Here is a 22,088-nt window from a genome sequence, read left to right on the forward strand (position 1 = left end):
CCGCGAAGGGCGCGGTTGGGACTCGAATTGGGAAGAAAGCCAGGCGAGATCCTTCGCAGAAAACCATCCTCTCGATGTTTGTCAAAAATAAAACTTAGGACGACTCTATCAGCTCTAGCTCAACGACGACCACCTCGTCTTCCACCGACCGGACGCCCCCGACTCCTCCCGCCGGTGCTGTATCGTGGACTCTGCACGCTCCCTTGCCCAGGAATCCATTCGCCTCCTAGCATGTTTCTGCGTCCTGACTCCTCTTCACCGTCACTGTCATCATCATCATAGTCGGCGTAGTCACTCAAATTTTTGTCGTCGTATTCTTCCTCAATTTTATCCTCCTCAGTGCTTGTGCTTGCTTCGTTAGCGAGGCTGAAAAGCTCAGCTCCGAACAGTCGAACTCCAGCCCCTGTGTTGGTGCTCAACATGTGCACCGTGGATCGCGCCCTTTTCGCCATTCTTAGCTCTTCGCGGATGAGGAAGCACCGCCTTGCGAGATCAGCCGGTCGCACCAGATCCGTCTTGTTGAGCACCACGCTGTACGCCACATTGCCATATCGCGACAAAAACGCCAGCATCTCCCTGTCAGGAGCCTTTAGCCCATGTCGGGCGTCCACTACGACGTAAACACGCTTCAAATTTTTCCTTCCCGTGAGATATTTGTCCATGAGTCGATTCCACGCCTCAACCTTCTCCTGGGCTGCGAAAGCAAAGCCGTATCCAGGCATGTCAATGATCCTGATGCGACGGGAGACATCGTAAAAGTTCAGTGATTGCGTCTTTCCAGGAACGTCTGAGGACCTGGCGGCGCCACTGCACGTCACGGCGTTGATCAGGCTACTCTTGCCCACGTTCGAACGTCCCGCGAATGCCACCTCTGGTATATCATCGTCGGCCTCTGGAAGGTCATTCTCGGTGGTGGCGGCAGCAACAAACTTTGTCGCCTTCTTGTTGCCGCGCAGCCCAAGAAGGATGCGCTCGCGATCGGCAATATCGCCGTAGAGGACGTAACGCCGAGTAATTTTTGTGTCCAGTTCCTTATTACGTAGTTTGCGCGCTTCACGTCCGGCCGTGGACGCATCCATGCACAGTTGATTCTGCAGGAAAAGAGGAGATGCGCGTTCAATAACCTGAAACCTGAGCGACAGAGGATGAAAGCGCGAGGCTTTCGGGAGGGAGGTATACTCACGTCTTTGATCGTCCTCATGATTTTATCGTCCACGGGAAGGGCGCGAAACTTAGCGCGATTGCTCATGCCCTCGCCGCCATCCACCAGCTCATTGAGCAATGCATCGATGCGCAGCTCACTCATGTCGAGGTCTTCTCGTAATGGCTTGGCGGGCGCTGTGGTTCCCGAGGTCTGAGGCGCACCGTCGGGGCCTCGCGGACCATATCGGGACTTTTTAGGCGCGCCTGTATTCTTCTTCTTTTTGCCTCCAGCCTTATCTTTCTTCTTGGACGACGCCGCTCGCACCTGTAGCACGCCGTGGGTGGGTGGTGCACCCAGTAGCGGTGAAAAGCGCTGAGCCCCCACCATCGTGCGGCGTCCACCCACGGCAGATACCAGCTGTGTGGTCAGAGGATTGCGCGCAAACATCACGCCGCCACACGCGTATCGCATCGCTGGGAGCGCCAACAGGAGTGACATGGCGCGGCTTCTTCTGAGGGCGGCGGCGGTGGAGAAATTTTAATCTCACAGTGCCAAGCATGACTGGCCGCCCGAACAGTTTATTGTTTTGCGCTCGTTTGAAGACTAAACGTGTTACAACGCGCACCCGAATTCGGTCGCGCTTCCCCCTTGACCCGACTAAATATCTCCTCGCATTTCTCAGTCCAGCTTGAGCTCTTGGTACTCCTTCCGGACCCCGTCCTTGTTGATGATCCAAATCTCCACGGTGTCGCCAGTGTAGATGTCGCGCTCCCCTGCGGTGGCAAAGCAATCCTTCACGAGGTCCACAGCCTCCGATTCGCTCAAGGGCGTCGCGCTCGACTGCGCCGGCAGCACGAGTGGGGACACCGTTTTGAGCTGGTTGTCCAGCACGGGCATGATCAGCCCCTGCCCGCTCCCTTGGCACGAGTAGTTTGTCCTCTCGTAGGACCCCACCGCGTCGTAGGTGAACACCGCGCCCTTGCCCTCCGCGTCCAGCCCGGCGACGATATTGAAGGTGTAGTACGGGAAGAAGCGGCGATAGTAAAGGGTGTTGCTCAGCATCTGAGCGAACGAGACGCATCCCATGGGTTTATCGTTCTGGAACTCGTACGTGGTGCACCTGGCCTTGAGAGTCTTCTTCAGCGTCACCGCGTCAGCCATGAAACCCGCGCTCGCCAACACGCACTTGTCGCTCATCTGATCGATCTTCTTGTAGTCGCGGGTCAGGATGTTGTAACCGGTCGACATACGGGTGTCCGCCGCGCACACGACATAGTCTTCGCCCGCGACCGCGAGCACCGTACCGCCGTTGTTGTCCTGCGGAGAGGAGGTCGGGGCCGGTGGATGTCAGATCCGGAGGAGAAAAACGAAGAAAAACAGGACCGAGCGAGATCCGAACGGCTGGGAAAGCGAAGGGTCCGAGGACGCACGTATGGGCTCCAGTTGGCGCGAGTGGTTGGGCCGGAGCCATCGTGCGGCATGGCCCCGTCGTCGTAATACATGCGCGGCATGGTGCGCTCAGATTGACCAACCCTAATTTCATCTTTCATCACAAGTTCAAAACCAGACTGCCAGACTGCCTGTTCCCTTCATCTGGCTGTGTGCAGCAGCTCGCAAGACTGATCGAAGTGAGAAACGAAGGTACCCTGTCGGCAGGTCGGAGTCGAGGACTGGCGGATCTCTGGTCAGCATAACGAGCTGGAGCGTCGTTCGGCACCATGGGGGTCACTGATTCCATCAAGAAGCTCTACGAGAGGGAGATGACCGGAGCGAACAGGGACAGCACCATCGTGAGTCTTCGGTCTCCCACCAAGGGCGGTCGATCGAGCCCGCCGATTATTTTACTCCGCGCTCCGAACAATTTTCGCCCTCTCTCCCGTTGCATGCACACCCTCGAGCTGAACTCGACCCAATGATATCTCCCGTGCAGAACCTCCTCCGCGCCGCCGGACTCTTCGCTGGTGCCATTGTCGTCATGAGATGTTTCGGAGACGCTTTCGCCATCTGAGAACCCGCTCGCCGACCGGCCTTCCGAGGGTTGGGAGATACCTATGGGACGCCGGCTGAGATACCATACCTGCTCTGTAGAAGTCCTTTTCTGCCAAACCTAATGCTAGTCCCCGCGTTGTTTCACTATTCATCGTCGCTGCCGTAATCTCCCAACAACCCCCCGAGTCCTTCTTCTCCCTCCGACGAGTCTTCCTCGCCCTCAACCTTGGCGCGCTTCGCGTTGCGCTCGCCCTCGCCGGGTTTGCCCGCATCGCCGCCGCCAGCCACCCGCTTGTTGGCCTTCTCCTTGGACACCACCAGGAAATGTGGGTTCTCCTTCCGCTTAACCTGAATGACCGGCTGTCGCGTGTTCCCGATCAGCCCGACGCCGCTGGATCCCTTCCCCTCGACCCCAGTCCCAAATCCGGCCGACCCAGATCCCTTCGCGGCGGCCATCCTTCGTTCCTTCTCCGCCATCTCCGCCCGCAGTCTCCGCTTGGCGAATTCGCTCGTCTCTTCCTTCTTCGTTCGAATCATGCTCTCCAGGGTGTTGTCTTCCTTCGAGCATTCACCCGGCCTGTGATCCTCCCCGCACACGCGACAGCTGATGGTGTTCCTTGGGCACTCTCTGGAAGTGTGTCCCTTGTTGCCACACCGGTGGCACACCTCCGAGTATTTGGCCAACATCTTCTCCTTGCTGGTAAGCTGCTTCTGGCCGCAGAACTTTTCGATGTGACCGGCCATGCCACACTTGGCGCATATCCTCGGCTTCGGACAGTTCTTGGCGATGTGGCCCGGAAGGCCGCATCGGTGGCAGGCGCCCTCGTAGGAGAGCGCGACATTTTTTGAGTGCGACATTTTGTCCCCGCCAGCTGTGTCTCTCCTCTCCCTTGCCCTCTCTTTCCTCTGACTTCACAGACGCCACGAGTCACCTGCACCGAGGTCGAGTCTCCTTCGACACTCGCACCAAGGTGTCGACGCTCGGTCGTCGTTTGAGGCCAAGCGGCGGAGCCCCCCGAAGCGTGCAGCGCTCTGTCCAAGGTACAAGAATTTCCACAGTCCGGTGGCTCGCAATCACCGCGCCCTGTGCTGCTGTGCAGGCTGCCGCTTTTTCACTTCGTTATCTTCTCGGCCATAGAGCGCTCATATCGACACGAGCAGCGGCCCTGGGAGCCGACTTGTCCCGCCGAGATGCTCGACATCAACCTGTTCCGCACGGATAAGGGCGGCGATCCGGTGAGTCTTGACCCCAGACCCCGCCACGCCACCGATCGCGAGACGACAGTTCGCTCTCGTAAAATGGCGGCCGACACCCTCTCGGATCGCCGCGAATGATCGGTCGCTCCCCGCGTGCTCCCCGCTTCGTTTAAATCCCCCACTCACACTGAGATTTCTCGTCCTCCGACGTTTTTGACCGCAGGAGATCGTCCGGGAGTCTCAGCGCCGCCGCTTCGCGCGCGTGGAGGATGTCGACGACGTCATCGCCATGGACGCCAAGTGGCGCGACGCCCGCTGGGAGCTCGACAGCGTGAACGCCGAGTTCAACAAGGCCAACAAAGAGGTGTCAAAGCTCAAGGTTGCCAAGGAGAACGCGGATGAGGCGATCGCTAAGGTCAAGGAGCTCGCCGCCCGCCGCGTCGAGCTCGAGCAGCAGGAGAAGGACGCCGAAGAGGCTGTGAACACGCTCCTGAAGCGAATCGGAAACATCGTGCACGACTCTGTCGTCGTCAGTCAGGACGAGGAGAACAACGCGATCGTCCGCACCTTCGGTCTGGACACCAAGCGCATGGAGGAGAAGCTGCCCAACCACGTGGACCTGATCGCCATGCTCGACATCGCCGACACCGAGCACGGCACCGACGTCGCGGGAGGCCGCGGCTACTTCCTCACAGGCGCCGGCGTGCTCCTCAACCAGGCGCTCATCAACTACGCGCTCGCCTTCCTCGCCGGACGCGGACACACCCCGCTCGGCACCCCTTTCTTCATGCGTAAGGATCGCATGGCGGAGTGTGCGCAACTGGCGGATTTCGATGAGCAGCTGTACAAGGTGAGTGAGGGTGATGACAAGGAGGACAAGTACCTCATCGCCACCTCGGAGCAGACGTGCTGCTCGTTCCTCCGTAAGAGATGGATCCAGCCCAAGGAGCTGCCCATTCGCCTCGCGGGCTACTCCACATGCTTTCGCAAGGAGGCTGGATCTCACGGTCGCGACACCCTGGGTATCTTCCGTGTGCACCAATTCGAGAAGGTTGAGCAGTTTGTCGCAGTGAGCCCGGACGGCGATGAGAGCTGGCAGGAGATGGAGCGCATGATTGGCAACTCCGAGGCATTCTACCAGAGCCTCGGCATCCCGTACCAGGTCGTCAACATCGTTTCCGGCGAGCTGAACGACGCCGCGGCGAAGAAGTACGATCTCGAGGCGTGGTTTCCTTCCTCGAAGACATGGCGCGAGCTCGTTTCCTGCTCCAATTGCACCGACTTTCAGTCCCGCCGCCTTGAGATTCGCTGTGGCGCCGCGCAGAAGGGCCCCGAGAAGAAGAAATCTTACTGTCACCTTCTCAACTCCACCCTCACTGCTACTGAACGCACGCTCTGTTGCGTCCTCGAGAACTGGCAGACCCCGGAGGGCTTTGTCGTGCCCCCGGCACTTCGTCCTTGGATGCAGGGCATCGAGTTCATCCCGTTTGTCAAAAAGCTGGATAAGAAAGGCAAGCTCGTGGAGGTCAGCCCGCCCCCACCGCCCCTCTTTGCGCCGAAGGAAAACGAGCCCGTCGAAGCTAAGACGGCCGCAGAGATGATCGCTGCACTGAATCTTGGACAGTGAGTGGTGGACGTGGGAACATGTGAAAGACTGACACCGTGAAATATTAAACCCCTAAGATTCCCCTAAGCCCTCTGGCGAACCTGTCTTTCCCCCCTCAATCCGTGGAGGCTGGTAAGTAGCCCTCCTTGGCCTCGTTTTCGACCAGTTCCTTGGTGAACTCCTCGAACTCAGCCGCGTGCTTCACCATGCACTGGTGAAGCTCGACGAACTGCTCCGCGCACGCCGATCCTCGCTCCTCTTCTGGAGCGGTGATAAAGCACGTCAGCGCGTTGCGGAACCCTTCCCCACAAGACGATTCCTTCAGACCCTGCACGCAGGGACATTCCAACGCCGCTTTCACCGCATCTTCCTTACTTCCCCCAGCTTCCTCCCCTTTTTTCAAAGCCTCAGCGAGTGCCTCGCCGACCTCCGGAGACGACGTGGTCATCAGAAAATGAACTGTCTCACCAGCCAGTCGGAACAGAAACTCACGAAGCAGAAAAATCGGAGAGGAAGACAGATCTCGCCCGCGCGTGGGAGGGCGGGCTCTGAGACATTTGGGCATGGGGTTTGACATTCCGGGCATAGATGGCATCCGCTTCCATGTCGCGCCAAACGGAATCGGCGACGTCCAATGCACAGCGGAGCCTGGACATGCGCAAGATACTCCGAAGACCACTCTGCCGTCATGCACGTTGCTTTACCCTCTGTCGCCGTGTGTGTCTTGCGCAATAACCAAGGCTACCGCGGCAAGGTACCTCAATCCGATCGATGAGGTTGTTTTTGCGCAACTCGTGGCGTCCTCGGCGGCCCGGGTGGCCGAACCGGTGTATCGCGAGGCCGATTTTGCACACGAACCATCAGCACCTCGAACGACAGTGGTCCCACTGCTGCCCCTGTTGGACCCGAGCGTCGTCGAAGACGAATGGGGATTAACGAGTTCTTGCGCCCACAGCCACAGGAGCACGCCGCGTGACGATGTCGGATGGAGAGAAGTGAGCATTGAGGCTGCGGGCACGTCCGGATCGTCCTCCTCGCTGGCGCGACGTCCTGGCGCCGCGGCTGACTTTGTGCGCGGCAGTCTTGCCAACAATGTGCCTTTCACACCAGGCGGAGCTGGCTGGGAGGACGCCGCCGCGGAGGCCGCCGCAGGTAGGCAGGCGGCCGCAAGACGCGCCAGTGTTGCGTGGCTCACAGAGTACGAGTCGGGTGTGTACTCAGGGGTCCCCCCCGGCTTCTCTCCGTCTTCGTGGACGGACGAGGCGCTGGACCAGACTCGGGGCGACGGCGAAGGTACAATGACAAAGACGGGATCATCGGCGGCACTATCGGCTTCTGGCGCGGCGCCGATGACTTACGACGATCTGTTGATGTCGGCGCTGCGAATCACCCCGGACGACGCCGAGACACCGAGCGATGTTGACGTGGATAGCGAGTCGGGTGAAGAGGATGAGGTTGAGGCTGACAACGATGCCGGCACGGCAACGGAGGGACCGGAGGCTGAGCTTGAGGCACTCCTCAGGTCGGTGGATCCCACGCAACGTGCGAGAAGCCAGACGACAGGTGAGAGGCTTGCAGCTTTGAGCAAGAAGAAGGAGGACGAGTGGGCGGTGATGGAGCGCCTGCACGATGTGGACGATGCACTGCGCCGCGAGGTTCCTGAGCCCGCACACGCGTTTCCATTTGAGCTGGACACTTTCCAGAAGGAAGCGATATACCGACTTGAGCGCAACGAATGCGTTTTCGTCGCCGCGCACACGTCCGCAGGTAAGACAGTTGTGGCGGAGTACGCCTTCGCGCTCGCAACAAAGCACTGTACACGTGCCATCTACACGTCACCAATCAAGACCATCTCCAACCAAAAATTCCGGGATTTTGGCAAGCAGTTTGATGTCGGCCTCCTGACGGGAGATGTCAGCATTAAGGCGGACGCGCCCTGTCTCATAATGACCACCGAGATTCTGCGATCGATGTTGTATCGCGGTGCGGACCTCATCCGCGATGTCGAATGGGTAATCTTCGATGAGGTGCACTACGTCAACGATGCTGAGAGAGGTGTTGTCTGGGAGGAGGTGATCATCATGCTTCCTGCTCATGTTGGTCTGGTGCTTCTGTCCGCCACCGTACCGAATGTATGGGAGTTTGCGGACTGGGTTGGTCGTACTAAGCGAAAGAAGGTTTTTGTTACGGGCACGACGCGGCGTCCTGTGCCTTTGGAGCACATGCTGTACTTTGGGGGCGACAAGGAAGAGGACTTTTACAAGATTGGAGAACGGGAACAGTTCCTGCCTGGTGGGTACAAGGCTGCTACAGACGCCCTCAACAAAAGCAAGAAACCGTCGACGTCATCCGGTGGTGGACCCGGTGTCCCTGGTGCTGGGCGAGGCAGTGGAAGAGGCGGTGGTAGGGATGGAGGCCGCGGCGGGTACGGTCGTGGTGCGGGCAACTCGGGTAACAAGCATCCAGGTCGCGGAAGCGGTGGCGCTCCAAACACCGGTGGCGCGATGGGCGTACGAGGTCGCGATAAGTCCGTCTGGGTCGAGCTTATTCGATGCCTGGAAAAACGTGAGCTGCTGCCTATGGTGGTGTTTGCTTTCAGCAAGAAGCGATGCGACCAAATGGTCGATTCCCTAACTGGGATGGATCTAACGGCGGGTGCAGAGAAACATGAGATTCACATCTTCTGTGAGCGATGTCTCTCGCGCCTCTCCCCCGCTGACCGTCAGCTTCCTCAAGTGTTACGCGTGCGCGAACTACTCCGTCGTGGTCTTGGCGTCCATCATGCAGGTCTCCTCCCAATCATGAAGGAGATTGTCGAGATGCTGTTCTGTCGTGGATTGCTCAAGGTACTCTTCTCCACTGAGACATTTGCGATGGGTGTCAACGCACCCGCACGTTGTGTGTGCTTCCAGGATCTTCGTAAACACGACGGTCAAGACTTCAGAGGATTGCTTCCAGGCGAATATACCCAGATGGCTGGTCGTGCTGGTCGACGAGGGTTAGACTCAGTCGGCACAGTCATCATTGCTGCATGGGATAACTTCCCCCAGGAGTCCACTGTCCGCACACTGCTCTCAGGCAAGGCAACCAAACTGGAGAGTCAGTTCCGACTTACTTACGGAATGATTCTCAACCTCATGCGCGTGGAAGATTTACGAGTTGAAGACATGCTGGCTAGATCGTTTGCCGAGTTCCATGCCCAGCGAAGTGTCGGGGACAGGCGTGGCGCCCTGGCGCTGGATGTTGCAGCGCTGAAGCGGGTCAACGAGTTGGCTGCGGCGGAGGAGGCTGCAGACCCGACCGGTTGGGCCGCAGCTGTCGCGCACGAGAGTGCAAGCGCGGCTGTTCGTGCGGCTGCAGCTGAGGTACGCGCTGCGGTGCTGACGAGTCGCGGGGGTCAGTCGGCTATGAGCATCGGGCGACTGCTCCTCATCGCTGGAGGTGGAGAGGATGGAGTGGGAGACCTGCCGCCGGCAGAAAAAGGAGCAGACGGTGAGATACCTGCAGAAGTCAAACCTTCCGGCGCCCTCGGTGGTCGTGGAGGTATCGACAAGCACGGAGCATTGCTTCGCATAGTTAGCGCTAACGTGGCGAGCAAGGGTAGTTCAGTGGTGGACGAAGCAGCTGCAAAGACCTATGTGGTGTTGCTGCCTTGCCCAGAGGGACATCCTCCTCCTTCTGAAGAGGACAAGCAGACTGCCACTGAGCACTTGGCACCCGCCGCAACTGAAACAGAAAAACAGGCAGAACCCGCACCCATGCTACTGATGAGGCGCAAAGGAGATGACGATGACGACGATATGTTTGGGGGAGGCTTTGGAAAGAAAGGAGGCTTTGGCAAGAAAGGCGGCAGCGGAGGTTTTAGCTCTTCTGCCACCGAGGACAGGATTGATGGACCGATGCCTCTTGGTTTACCTTGGCGGCTTCAATCTGGCGGCATGGATTATGTCATCGCCGCTGTGCGTGCTGACAGTGTGCTTGCTATCACTGAAGCCAAAATTTCAATCGACGCCAGTGCAGTCCTGACCACACCGGGTACGAGCGGTTCCCCAGCACCTGCAGCCGCAGCTGCCGTCGCGCGCGCCCTCTCCGAGATTGAAAGAGTTCTCAGCAACGGCACCCCCGCCGCACTTCATCCCGTAAAGGACCTCAAACTTCAGGATCTCGCTGCGGTAGAGGCATGCCATGCGCACGCCAGGCTGGTCGCCGCGGTCCCTGCACTTCCTTCCTCTGTCGCGCCTCGTTTGCGCGCATGGCACGCGTTGCTCGACGCGCGCCGTGCACTTTCCAAGCGCGTCGAGGAGCTTGAACACGGTCTGAGCGACGCGAACTTGCAGCAGATGCCGGACTTCGAGACGCGCGTTGAGGTGCTCCAATCGATGGGATATCTTGATGAAGATCGCACTGTTACGCTGAAGGGGCGAGTTGCGTGCGAGATTGCCACCGGCGATGAACTGGTGGGCACGGAGATTATTTTTGCGGGTGTTCTGACAAACATCTCACCGGAGGAGGCAGTGGCACTCCTCGCAGCCTTGGTGTTTCAGGAGAAAAATTCGAGTCCACCTGAACTTCATGGGTCGCTCCTTGAGGCATGCGAAAATGCAAAACAGTTGGCATTTGCTGCAGGTGAGGAACAGCTGCGCAGAGGCCTTCCAGTGGCACCGGATGAGTTTGTCACTGCGACGCTTCGATTCGGTCTAACAGAAGTCGTTCACGAATGGGCCAAGGGTACGAAGTTTGGCGACATCTGTCAGATCACAGATGTTCAAGAGGGTTCGATCGTGCGGACTATCGTGCGACTCGATGAAATGTGCAGGGACGTGCGTAATGCTGCAAGGATTATGGGAGATTCTGCTTTGTACGAGAAGATGGAATCAGCTTCGACAGCAATCAAGCGTGACATTATCTTCAGCGCATCTCTGTACGTTTCTGGTGCATAAAATGCCTAGACTATAGTTTCTAGCAGGGAGTGGCTCCCGCATTCTAGCTCTAGAGTTATCTACGTGTATCAGTGCATCATGAGCTTAGTGTGTCCCACGCCCGCTGCACAAGCCTTTGCTTCCTTGTTGTGGCAACTTTCCTCGGGCCACTGCTGCCAGAAGTAAGATTTGGCGCTAGCATAACCGATGTTGGTCTCCCGTGAGCGCAGTGGAGCGGAAGTTCCGTGCGTGTCAGCGAGCCGAGAAGGGCAACGCACTCATCCTGACCCAAGTTGTCCCCAAACATGATCGCGCTGCGACACGCCTTCGAAGCAAGCAGACGGTGAAGTGCCGGTGGCGGAGCCGATGTCGGCCCGGTGACTGAAACCTGCCGCAGGTACTCCGCCAAGGCATCCGCACCAAGCATGGTGCCCTCAACCGTTGGAAGTCCCGTTAGTTTTACTCCTTCATCGGTATCACCATCGCAATTGGCAACGTCCTCCCATCGCCAGCCCCAGCTCCACACTAGGGAGGAATTGGCCCGTAGTATTGCAAGCTCAGATGCGGTCAGTAAGCACGGTTGCGAACGACCAAGAACTGTGGTTGGCATTGGAGAAGCTGGAGAATATGTATGGAGCTTTCCCCTATGATCGACCGATCTGATTAGGGATGCTCTCAGTTGCTCCAAAAGGATGCGCTCATCCGCCGCGTGCTGATCGATAGCGAGAAGGTCACCTGAAGCGCTCATGGCCAAGATAAACTTTTTGCCCCATTGGGTCAAAACCTTCGCGTCGTCCAACAAATTACGGGATATTTCAGCCACAGGCACAGTCTCCATGACGTTTAGGTCTCGATCTGCACGCCTTCTTTTCCAGTCTGCTAAGAGGTCCGTGATACTGCCCCCTCCTTCCTCCACTACAGGAGCAGAAAGAGCTGGCGCATCTTCGAAAGGTTCAACCATTTGGCAGATAGGTGGAGAGGCATCTTCATATGCACTAGATTGGAGTGCGAACGTCTGACGTCTGCGACGACTGGGTGGGCAACACACGCATTCACCAAGTCCAAAGTCATGAGGAGGAGATGGTGGGCTTTGGGGATGCATCCCTAGAGCATCTGGGGTAAGCTCATGAGAAGTTCGATATGTGGGTATGTTAGGCGGAGGGGTCGTTGGTAACGTCCGCAGCAGGGGAGTGGTGATATTTGAGCCGTCGTCGTGAGGCCAGACCTGCTTCAAGGCGCTCTTCAACAGGTCAAGGGGGGTTTTCCAGTCTGTAAACTCTATCAATGTCTTCTCTGGGTCAAATGTGATATCGTACGCGTCTGGGGGACATTCAAGGCAAAGAACGTATCCAGGGCATCCATGAGTGGTACTGTCTAGCGATGCGCATGCCAATGCGAACGCTTTGCTGACTGCATTGTGTAGAAGTGTGCGGCGAACGAAGCGGCGGTTCACATAAAAAAACTGCAGCTCCGACGATGGAAGGCTGGTTTCGGAGGTTGCAGCAGTCACGTAGCCAGTCAAACGAAACTCACCGATAATGTTGCTCAGAGGAATTAGCTTGGATGCGATAAACTTTCCAAAAGCATCTGATAATATGGAGAGTAGAGACCGACCCGGCAAAGCGCGGAGCACATCGTGTCTAGCTCCCACATCTTTCAGCAAAAATCCAACTTCAGGGTGAATGAGGGCAAGGCGGTAAAGTCTGACGCGAGTGTCCTCCAGCTGTTTCGCGATATTCCGTCTGATGACTCCACGCCTGACCGGATGAGTGTAAAACAAGTCCTTACAAGCAACGATGGTGCCAGCCTTAGTGAGTTGGTTTCGCGCTGGTCCACATGACAGCGTTTGTCCCTGAGGCGAACGAGATGTTAGATTCTGAACGTGGTGACTGGTCCGAACAAACAAAGTGAGACCTCCCACCTTTGAACATATCTTGCTGAACGTCTCGAAGCTTCCTGCAGCTCTGGTCGTTACTTGTAGCACGCAAAATTCTGCTATGGATGCCAGTGCCTCGCCCCTGAAGCCGAGGGTGCGCAAACTTCCTCCGAGATCTGAAATGGAGTGTATTTTGGAAGTGTGATGTCGGTTCGTTGCAACCAACTTTACGTCCTTGACACTCATGCCACAACCGTCGTCGGACACGGTGACCGATAATGTAGAGCCCGTATCGATGACGACCGACACATCATGCGCCCCGGCGTCTATGGAGTTGCACACTAGCTCCTCCACCAGCTGCCCGACAGAGGTCACGATAGTTGAGCTTCGAAGCTTCCTTTCAAGGTCAGGCGGGAGTTGTCTCAACGAGCATGACTTTGACCGAGGCTCCGTCGTGCCACCGCTCGTGCCTCCCGTGTGGTACGTACGCATCAGCGCCTTACGTGTTCCATCCGGCGCGACCGACGCAGGTAAGATGAGTCGCGCTCTTCTTTGTGCGTCGGGCATCGCAGTTCACAGACGGTTTTTTCCGAGATGAGCTCGGGAAAAATACTGGAAAAATATGAACCCCAAATGGAGAATTAAAGATGGCAAGGATACTGACTTACATATGAATTCGTGATGAGGTCCACTTTTTCTTTTCAATTTTTTCACCAGCATGCATGTCGATGACGATGACTCCGTGACCCTTTCTCGAGGAACCTCCGCAGCAGTCTCATTCCATCTGCCAGGCACTCTTTGCTCACCATCACAGCGCAGCGCATCACGCCGCGTTGAGCAGTAACACGTGCACCGTATGGTGAGTCATTCCATACCGTTCCCGTTCCCATCGCTTTGCTCGATTCTCTCCCGTCAGTGCGAGCTCCAAACATACCCTATCTCCGTGCCCACACTGCGGCGAATGTGGGCGGCCGCCGGTTGGGCGGCGGGAGTGGGGCACCCCTTTCAGCCTGCGACAGCGCCGAGCTGCCAACGGCATGCGCTCGCGATTGTTTTTCTAGTGTATTCCTGAAAGCCTCGAGCCACCGAAGGACCTGCTCGTGGTCCAAGCGTCGACCCCAACACGGGTCACTCGGCGCGCGCACCGTCCATAATTTCCTCGGCGATTCTTCGAGTTTTCCGTGGTGGTGCTCAACGCTCCTCAACCATCCCATTCCACAGGCCAAGAAGGGACTTCATCCTCTTCTCTATCGTATCACCGTTGTAGGCACAAAGGGAGGTACCTTTCCCATTTTCAGCGCCGTCCAGCAGAAAGGAAGCAAGCTCTTCCTTCAGGCCGATCAGGACACGCACAGCTTGTGGTCGGGCAAGAAAGTAGTCAGCGCGGCTACCGGTCAGGTCGCTAAGTTCAAGAAGCGATTCGACTTCCTCTCGGGCACCACCATCGGCAAGAAGAAGTAAGCCGAACACCACTCGATAAGTTGTGATGATGCTTTCCGCACGTCTGCTCCCCGTCGTCGCTTCGGGTCGCCAGTACGGCGATAGTCGCAGGGAGAAGGGCGGGACGGGCACAAGGTCGCCCGATCGCGGCGGCGGCGACGAGTCCGACTGGATGCAGAAGGCTCGCAAGCTGGCAAACAAGCGCGCGTCTCAATTTCGCAGGGAGCGCGGCGCTCAGCCCGTGGCACCCGCGCAGTGGCGTCGCAAGCGCAAGGGGGAGAAAGGGGACGAGTACGGGTACGTCGAGGCTGCTCGCGGTTACGACGACATCCGCAAGGTTGCCGACGACAAGGACGAGTTGACGGCCACCGCCGGGGACGGGCTCTGGCGCGTGGACTTCGGTGACCTCGCCGAGGAGGACTGGGGTTCCCAGTGGACGATGACGCAGGACGAGTGGAAGTCGGTCGAGAGGCTCGCGAAGGAGACCAGCGAGCCCCTGCAGGCGCTCCAGGTTTTTGAAGACGCGGGCCTTCGTCGCGTGAACCCGGACATCTCGGCAGGAATGCTTAAGATCATCGCAGACAAGGCGAAGAGCGCTCGCGTCGATCGCGAAGAACTCTCTGGAATTCGCCGCGACTCCCGCGTTGCCCACCTCCTGGGAATGTGCGTGGCTGCGGCGCGACGCGGTTCGGATGCTCTCTCCCCCGTCTCCGTCGCCAACGCGGCGTGGGCTGTTGGGGTTATCTCGACGGAGAGGGCCAACTCGGCAGAGATGGAGGTCCTCGCCGCCCGCGCCGCGCAGGTGACCGAGGACATATCCAAGCGCGGTATCGCAGACTTGGCGTGGGCGTTGGCGTCGTGCCGTCACGCCTCCGAGGAGTTATTTCAGCAGATTGGTATTCGCGCGGCTGTCACCGGCCTGAAGGGATTCAAGGCTTTCGACATCTCCACTCTCGTGTACGCCTTCGCCCATCTCGGTCACGGCGCGGACGGCTTCCTCGAGGGCCTCGACCAGTGGTTCGCCGGCGGCGCCGAGGAAGATGTCGGCAAGGAGGCGGCCGACGCCAACGCCGCGAAGATGGCCGCGTCCTTCACCGCTCATCCCCTCGTCAACACCGCGTGGTCCCTCGCCGTCATCGGAGGCGACGCGCTGCGCTCCCGCGCGTTCGCCGCGCTCTGGGGTGAGATTTGCGCTCGTGGCGAGGCAGCCGCGGCGGAGGGAGCGACGGTGGACCCCTCTCTCGACGGTGACCGCATCCAGTACGGGTCCTGGAAGGGCAAGAACCTCAACCAGATCAACCAGGCCATCGTGGCGGTTGAGTCCGCGGGCGGCGCGGAGGCTTTGGCCCTGAGACCCGCTCCCGACTCGCTCACAGCCGCCGCCGAGAGCGCGTGGATGGCTCAGCGCCGCCCCCCCGTGGTCTCCTGGTACCAGCGCGACGTCGCGTCGATCCTTTCCTACATGGGCGAGAAGCACGAGGAAGAAGCGGTCTGCGGGGGCTACAGGGTTGATCTTCTCGTGCCGAACCCCGTGGGTGTGCCACAGCAATCCGGAGGTATCGCCATCGAGGTTGACGGCCCCTCGCACTTTGCACGCAACGACCCCGAGCTCGCGCTCGGGCAGACTCGACTGAAGCACCGTCAGTTGCGGCATCTCGGCATGTCGGTGGTGTCCGTGTCCGTCGCTGAGTGGGAGTATCTGGAGTCAGCCGAGGAGAAGGTGGAGTACCTGCGTGAAAAGATGGCGACTCCTGCGGCATGATGAGGTGCTTGAACTGTCGATTTCATGACGAATCATACAAGTACACCTTTAGTTTGTGGTTATAATTTATTTATTTGAGTACAATCCGTGACTAACAACTGCGCAGTCGTCAGAAATTATGGAAAATACGTGAAAAGGAATAGAGGCATCGTCGGAACTTCCGACCTTTCAGTGCACTCTGAGGGTCGCGTATCGCGCGAGTCCCGGGGGCGAGGTATCGCGAACGCCACGACGCTGAATTATAGCGAACCGCTCTCCGCACTGACGCGAAACCCTCGTCCAAGGTCCCACGTTCGGTGTTGATCTCGCTTTCCAAGGAGAAAACCTCAACGACAAAATCAAAAAACTTGAGCAGAACGCGTGGATTGGAGTCTCGACTCATGGCCTGCTGCTTCAAGCAGCCCACCGTTGAGGACGACGACGGGCCGACTTTGGTTGCGGGAAAGTTCGCCGCCGACAACGCGCCGGCCGGGCATGTCGTGAACCGAGACTCTGAGCTGAAGTCGAGAAAAGCCTCGAACGCGCGGCCCGCCCGAATCTCGAACGGCGCCGCGCACTCAGGACGCGCACCGAGGCTGTCCATGGGGGACACCGACGACGAGTGGCACGATGCGGAGGACACGATGCCTTCTCTCGACCCCACGTGGGCTAACTCCCCGAGCTCGAAGGAGATTGGATCGATCCTTGAGGAGCACGGGATCAAGCTGGAGGTCAGGGAGGCACCCGCAGAGGGCATCGGCCGGTGCCTCATCCCCCGCTTGGACATCCCCTTCGAGAAACCCGGAGACGGCGATACGTTGAGTTGGAGCGCTAACCCGCTTGGCCAAGGGTTCAGACTGCGCGGCAAGCAGTACAAGAAAGATAGGAAGAAGTTCCCGTCCGAGAAGCCCCTGTACGACGTCGTCCACGTCTTGGCGTTTCGGAGCGACAAGCAGAAGCTGGACTTTGGCGAGCTGATCTTCGGCGGCGACGTCGGTGAGATCATCCACGGGTGTCCGACGGTGTACATCGCGAATCTCATGTTGCCGGACTATCCCCCGGCGAATCCGCTGTGGGGCAAGAAGGAAAAGGGCGGTCCGGACGGTCCCGGACAGCACATCGTCGTGGTGGCGAGGATGACGGAGGAGACTCGCGCTGAGCTGGAGCGCTGCGGCGGGGATGTTGACAAGATGGCGCCGGAGGTTGGTCTGATGGCGCGCCATTTCAGGGCGGGGCCGCACGATGAAAACGGCATGGACATGCCTCCGCACCCCGCGCCTGTGAGGCACTGCACGAAGATGGTGTGCATGGTGGCGGATGGGCAGCAGGAGCTCCCGATGGTGGTGCGCGTGGCCATCGGGCAGGGTAACGGGAAGCCATTCATGGTGAACAAGACGGGTTACTTCACCAAGCATGAGGGCAAAGGGTACTTCGAGATCGCAGTGAACGCCCACAACTTCGGGCAGTTCGCGACGAACGGTCTGAGAAATTGTCACAGCTTCTTCAAGCACCTCGTGCTTGACATCGGTGTGACGCTGCAAGGGGATCATCCAGACGAGCTGCCGGAGCGGCTCCTTTTTGCCTTCCGAGCGGTCAAGCCGGACCTTCACCACATCCAGGTCCACGTCGACGAGCTCGACGAGGAGGCGAAATCGATCGGTAAGGGACGGGAGGCCAGGCCTTGGTTGAGTTGGGACGAGCTGAAGATGCCCGGCACGTGAACCATTGGACAAAGTTAGTTTTTTTATTTCCAATAATCCAGGGGACTTCAGTCGCCTCACGATCTAACGCCTTCAAGGCGACTCCGGTTGATACGCATACCCCAAGGGTAGTGTCGCGTTCAACGAATCTGCCATCCTGGGGGTCATCCACGCTCGCAAGCGGCTGGGAGAGGGCGGTGGACTTATCTCCGTTGTCGCGCCTCCGCCGTCGTCCAGGCCAGCCATTTGCATAGACCAGAGCTCTGTTTGGAGCTCGAGCTCCGAACGCTTGAGCTTCTCGCGGCGGAGCACCCTCTCGCACAAGATTCTGAGCTTTTCGAGTCCGTAACGAGAACGCTTGAGCAGCTCCATCTCATCGCGCGTGGGAGGTGGTCTGCGCTTGGAACCTCCAGCCTTGGGCCCGCGACCGCCGCGACCGCCACGACCGGAGAGGGGCGGGCGCCCGCGGCCCCGACCGCCTCCGCCCACCGCGCGTGGATCCCCACCAGCCTCAAGACGGCGCCGCTCGGCCATGGAGTGACGACCGCAGAACGCGTGGCGCTTGCTGTTCTGGAACTCCGCCTCGGATAGGAGCCAGCCATTGCGTCGCGCGCACAGCGGGTGGAAGTTGAGGGTGCATCCGGGGGCGGTGCACTGCACGACGGCACCTTCGGACCTGCGACAGACGATGCAATCAGCCTCAAAGGCTGATCGAGGCACCCTATCCAGACCCCGTACCACGGCAGACGCTACACCAGGTTCGGGAGCGGACGCGAAGTCGATCCCTGGCACACACTGCGCGCAAACCACGTGCGCCCACCGCACCGCGCCCTCGTCGCTTTCCTTCTTGACCGGGGCACCAACCGGGGGGCAGACGGTGTGCGGATCCTTTCCGGGGTGAACGTCGTAGCCCACCAACGCCGCTCGACGTACCGCCGCGGGAGAGTTTGGAAGAATCTTGTTGCAGTTTTCCTCGTCGGCAGCCCCCGATTCCGTGCGGGCCTCGATGTTCACCGCGGTTTGCCTCGTCGGTTCCGCGTCCCCACCCGCCGCAGCCGGTCCGTCGACGAGCGTGGAGTCCCCGTAGCCGCCATCCTTCGACGGAGTCGCCGGTGCCGCAGCGGCTGATACGGTAGCGGCGGTAGATCGCGGAGCCGAGTGCTTTGGCGGAGGCGCGGGCTCGATGACCGCCCGCAGCGCGCCGCGCTTCACCGGGCACAGCACACACGCCGGCCTCGGATCGTACAGGGAGCCGTCGCCAGCCTCTCGGAGCCAGCGGGGCGGGCGACTGGGCGGCATGCCCCTCGCCTTCTCGTTCTCCTCAGCCACGTGACACGGCCAGCACAGCCAGTCGTCCTCCGGGACCTCGTCGACTCCGTAGCAGTCCTGGTGAACGGCAACCTCGCACCGCTCGCAAAAGATGATCTCGTTGGGTTCCTCCGAATCGCCTCCGCCGCACACCGCACAGAGGGCATCCTCCATCGCGCCCGTCTCGACGAGCGGATCGACCAGCTCCGCCAGCTGGTGACGCGTCCCGCCGGGAGATAGTTGCGTAGTTCCGCCCGGGCTGATCGTGCCGCTCATGGCCCCAAAGGCACCTTGCAAATCCGCCGAGGGCAAGCCCCGCTTCCGAAGGTACTCCTCCCTCCACCTCCCACCGCGCCATCGCTCCTCGTACTTCTCCGTCTCTTCCACCCATTCTATCTTTTCCTGGCGATCCGCAGCCTCGTCTGCAGCTGCGGCTTTCGCATTCGTCAGGGCTTTGGCGGCGAGCGTCCGCGTGATCCAGAGAGTTCGCGCGAGCGCAGCCTGGGCCTGAAGCAGCTCGCCAACCACCTCGTCATCCGGCGCGAGGCCGAGGAGGTCGGTGGCGCGATCCAGCTTGGCGAGCTCCTCCTCCATCGAATCCGGCTCCTCGCCTTCTTCCCAAGTCGCGCTGGGAGAGTCGGGGGTGACCTGAGCGGCGGCCTGCTTATTTCGGCGGTGACACTTGAGAGGCGCAGACACGGTGCCGCAGATGCCCTTCTTGTGTACAACACAGACGGGGCATTTCGGCGGGCGACCGGGACCGGGTTTCTTCTCGGTTTTGGAGGTGTCGTCATCCTGCCTGGCGGACTCGGGTTCCTCCGGCATCCCGGGAGGTGGCATCGCCAGCACCTGAATCGTGTGCTCAGAGAGGTGTTGGATGTCGACTGGGGGATCATGCTCTGGACCATCCGGGTGCCCAACCAACGCCATCGCCGGGTCATCCTCAGCCTTGACACCCTCCTCACCCTCCTTCGTCACACCCATCAGGGCCGATCGACCGAGACCAACCGCCCCTGCACCCTCTTCGACGTCCATGAGCACCGCACCGTTTGATTGCCCATCTTCGCCGCCGTCCGCGATGGGTTTCTTGGGCGACATTGCCTGGAGCGACTCTTTCCTGAGCCATGCCCGAATCGCCTGCACGACCGGCTGATGCTCTGTGGCGGACTCCTTCGCATCGGATGCAATCCAAGCCTCGAGCACACGAGTACCTCCTACCACGCCCGCGCTTTTAGCCACTTCCGCGATGGTTCGCTTCGATAGAGTCACGTCGTTCATCAGCAGCGACTTTATCTCCGCGTCCGCAACTTCGTGAAGCTGCTTCTCCCTCTCTCGTTCCCTCTCCTTCGCCCTCTCCATCGCGTCGATCGATGCAATCCCCGCCGCGTTTGCGTTTTCTTTCTCTGCACCCTCCTCGTCATGATCTGCATCCTCGAGGGCCTGGTCACGTTCGGTCACTTTCGTGAACGTCCTGCTGAATTCCAGGGGGGGGCTCGGCTTGCCTCGGGTGGACCGGCCAGTTGCCGCCGGCGTCCCAACGGAGGCTCGCTTGCGCGCCTCCAACTCAGCCTTCGTCGGCCTCCCACGCCCTCGTTTCTTCGACATGGACACGGACTCGGAAATATCGACGTCGCTGTCGGTTATTTCGGTCTCCCTCTCCGACGTTTCCCCATCGTCCCCATCTTCCTCAACAGAGTCCTCCTCGCGCTTCTTTCCAGAGGCGCTTGCCCCGATAACCTTCGAGTGCTTCACGCAGTAGCTCAAATACTGGCAACCCTCCTCCCCGATCCTCGTCTTAATCTGCATCGTGTGATCGCCGGCGTTAAACGCGCATATGGGATGGTACGCGACGGCGCAGTGACCGAAAACGCACTGGATGCAAGGTCCGCAGCCGCGCTTCTTGCAAACCGAGCACGTGAGCGCGTTCCGTTCCTTGTCGATGTCGCCGATGCCCATCACTGGCTCCATCGTCTTGATGTCGTCTATGAACGTCTCAGGCATCCACTGCGAACAGAAGAGATGGCACCATTTGCCGTTTCCCGTGGGTTTCAGCGCCCCACCGGGCGTCGGGCACAGGCAGCACTGCGGCGCCCGCTTGGACGGATTCTTCTTCTTGAAGACGCAAGCCTTGCAGTTCCAGTCGCCGGTGGGTATCCGCACGATGCCGTAGCACCCCTTGTGCACCGCAACGTCGCACGTCTCGCAGAAAAGAATGGGGTTATCTTCGTACGATTCCCCGTCCCAGCACACGTGGCAGCACTCTGCCTTTTCGTCGGGGTTCTCCATGGGCGACACCACCTGCACCTGCAGCTTGTCATCCGGCCGTGTCGCTTTTTTCTTGTGGCTCTTCTTCTTCGGCTTGGGCTCCGGCGGAGGCGGCGGGGGAGGGTTCCTGCGCAGCTCTTCCTCGTAGAGCCGACGACGTTCGGCTTCCTGAGCGTCTTCGTCTTCCCATTCTGCGCGACAGAGACGGAGGCGATGGGGTCAGAGAGGCTCGGGACCTCGAACGTGGAGCTGGGAAGATGCGAACTGAACCGGTGGGAAAAAGCGATCGAAAGGGAGAGCGAGACTGGGGCGACGCAGCGGACTCACCAAGCACGTAGTACCTCCCCAGCGCGGGTATGCGAAAGTCAGGGTCGTCCTCAAGCTTAGTCGGCCCCTCCGGCACGAACGCAGCTACGTCTTCGGCGGTGATGTGGCGAAAGTACTCCTCGTTGTACGCGAGGAAAGGCGCGTGGTTCTCGTCTATGAGGGACTCCCCCGGGGGCATCGCCCACTTCTTCGTCCTCTCAGCCTCCTCCTCCATCATCCTGCGCTTCTTCTTACCATCGGGATCGTCCGCCAGAGCCGCCTGGAACGCCTGAGCTTCCGTGTAGGCGTCCGTCAGCGTGGTCGGAGCGCGGAAGCACTCGAAGCGGTTCCCGCCCAGATCAGACAGCAGCGCTGACTGCAGCTCGCGAGTTTTTGCCGTCAACTTCTCCACCTCCCCGGAAACCGCACCCCCGGTCGCCGCATCAGCCGGCGACATGGTCGCAACCGCACGCGATATCTCGTGCGGGTCGCCCTCGTGCAGTGCACGCCCACCAGCGCGCGTCCAACGCCTCGCGCGTCACGCTATGTCACGCCCGTAGAAGCGTCGATCTCACTTTTCGATGCATCGAACTCCGG

General features: G+C 59.5%; 11 protein-coding genes across 11 annotated transcripts; 6 read left to right on the forward strand and 5 right to left on the reverse strand.

Moving 5' to 3' along the window:
* Window positions 1-226: 226 nt before the first annotated feature.
* MICPUN_57877 (predicted protein) lies at window positions 227-1,642 on the reverse strand (the record flags this gene model as incomplete). The annotated part of the gene is made up of 3 exons (XM_002501729.1): window positions 227-264; window positions 296-1,091; window positions 1,184-1,642. 3 exons carry the CDS (start codon window positions 1,640-1,642, stop codon window positions 227-229), a joined length of 1,293 nt encoding a protein of 430 aa, XP_002501775.1.
* A 180-nt stretch (window positions 1,643-1,822) lies between these two features.
* On the reverse strand, window positions 1,823-2,625 carry MICPUN_81202 (predicted protein; the record flags this gene model as incomplete). The annotated part of the gene is made up of 2 exons (XM_002501730.1): window positions 1,823-2,461; window positions 2,575-2,625. 2 exons carry the CDS (start codon window positions 2,623-2,625, stop codon window positions 1,823-1,825), a joined length of 690 nt encoding a protein of 229 aa, XP_002501776.1.
* A 237-nt stretch (window positions 2,626-2,862) lies between these two features.
* Window positions 2,863-3,152, forward strand: MICPUN_57879 (predicted protein; the record flags this gene model as incomplete). Its single annotated transcript, XM_002501348.1, has 2 exons — window positions 2,863-2,962; window positions 3,043-3,152. The coding sequence occupies 2 exons, from the start codon at window positions 2,863-2,865 to the stop codon at window positions 3,150-3,152; spliced, it is 210 nt and encodes a 69-aa protein (XP_002501394.1).
* Window positions 3,153-4,324: 1,172 nt separating this feature from the next.
* MICPUN_80937 (predicted protein) lies at window positions 4,325-5,957 on the forward strand (the record flags this gene model as incomplete). Its single annotated transcript, XM_002501349.1, has 2 exons — window positions 4,325-4,369; window positions 4,554-5,957. 2 exons carry the CDS (start codon window positions 4,325-4,327, stop codon window positions 5,955-5,957), a joined length of 1,449 nt encoding a protein of 482 aa, XP_002501395.1.
* A 94-nt stretch (window positions 5,958-6,051) lies between these two features.
* Window positions 6,052-6,384, reverse strand: MICPUN_57882 (mitochondrial protein translocase family; the record flags this gene model as incomplete). The annotated part of the gene is made up of 1 exon (XM_002501731.1): window positions 6,052-6,384. One exon carries the CDS (start codon window positions 6,382-6,384, stop codon window positions 6,052-6,054), a length of 333 nt encoding a protein of 110 aa, XP_002501777.1.
* A 1,144-nt stretch (window positions 6,385-7,528) lies between these two features.
* MICPUN_65181 (predicted protein) lies at window positions 7,529-10,870 on the forward strand (the record flags this gene model as incomplete). The annotated part of the gene is made up of 2 exons (XM_002501350.1): window positions 7,529-9,523; window positions 9,779-10,870. Coding segments are annotated over 2 exons (3,087 nt in total), but the record flags the coding sequence as incomplete, so codon positions are not given.
* Window positions 10,871-10,952: 82 nt separating this feature from the next.
* MICPUN_57884 (predicted protein) lies at window positions 10,953-13,298 on the reverse strand (the record flags this gene model as incomplete). The annotated part of the gene is made up of 1 exon (XM_002501732.1): window positions 10,953-13,298. One exon carries the CDS (start codon window positions 13,296-13,298, stop codon window positions 10,953-10,955), a length of 2,346 nt encoding a protein of 781 aa, XP_002501778.1.
* Window positions 13,299-13,952: 654 nt separating this feature from the next.
* MICPUN_113350 (ribosomal protein L31) lies at window positions 13,953-14,192 on the forward strand (the record flags this gene model as incomplete). Its single annotated transcript, XM_002501351.1, has 1 exon — window positions 13,953-14,192. A coding segment is annotated over one exon (240 nt), but the record flags the coding sequence as incomplete, so codon positions are not given.
* A 25-nt stretch (window positions 14,193-14,217) lies between these two features.
* On the forward strand, window positions 14,218-15,936 carry MICPUN_100065 (hypothetical protein; the record flags this gene model as incomplete). Its single annotated transcript, XM_002501352.1, has 1 exon — window positions 14,218-15,936. The coding sequence occupies one exon, from the start codon at window positions 14,218-14,220 to the stop codon at window positions 15,931-15,933; it is 1,716 nt and encodes a 571-aa protein (XP_002501398.1). The 3' UTR covers window positions 15,934-15,936.
* Window positions 15,937-16,313: 377 nt separating this feature from the next.
* On the forward strand, window positions 16,314-17,633 carry MICPUN_57886 (hypothetical protein; the record flags this gene model as incomplete). The annotated part of the gene is made up of 1 exon (XM_002501353.1): window positions 16,314-17,633. The coding sequence occupies one exon, from the start codon at window positions 16,314-16,316 to the stop codon at window positions 17,631-17,633; it is 1,320 nt and encodes a 439-aa protein (XP_002501399.1).
* Window positions 17,634-17,705: 72 nt separating this feature from the next.
* On the reverse strand, window positions 17,706-21,948 carry MICPUN_100066 (set domain protein; the record flags this gene model as incomplete). The annotated part of the gene is made up of 2 exons (XM_002501733.1): window positions 17,706-21,376; window positions 21,513-21,948. The coding sequence occupies 2 exons, from the start codon at window positions 21,946-21,948 to the stop codon at window positions 17,706-17,708; spliced, it is 4,107 nt and encodes a 1,368-aa protein (XP_002501779.1).
* Window positions 21,949-22,088: the final 140 nt, after the last annotated feature.

This window comes from Micromonas commoda, chromosome 4, assembly GCF_000090985.2.
Source record: "Micromonas commoda chromosome 4, complete sequence".
Lineage (NCBI taxonomy): Eukaryota > Viridiplantae > Chlorophyta > Mamiellophyceae > Mamiellales > Mamiellaceae > Micromonas > Micromonas commoda.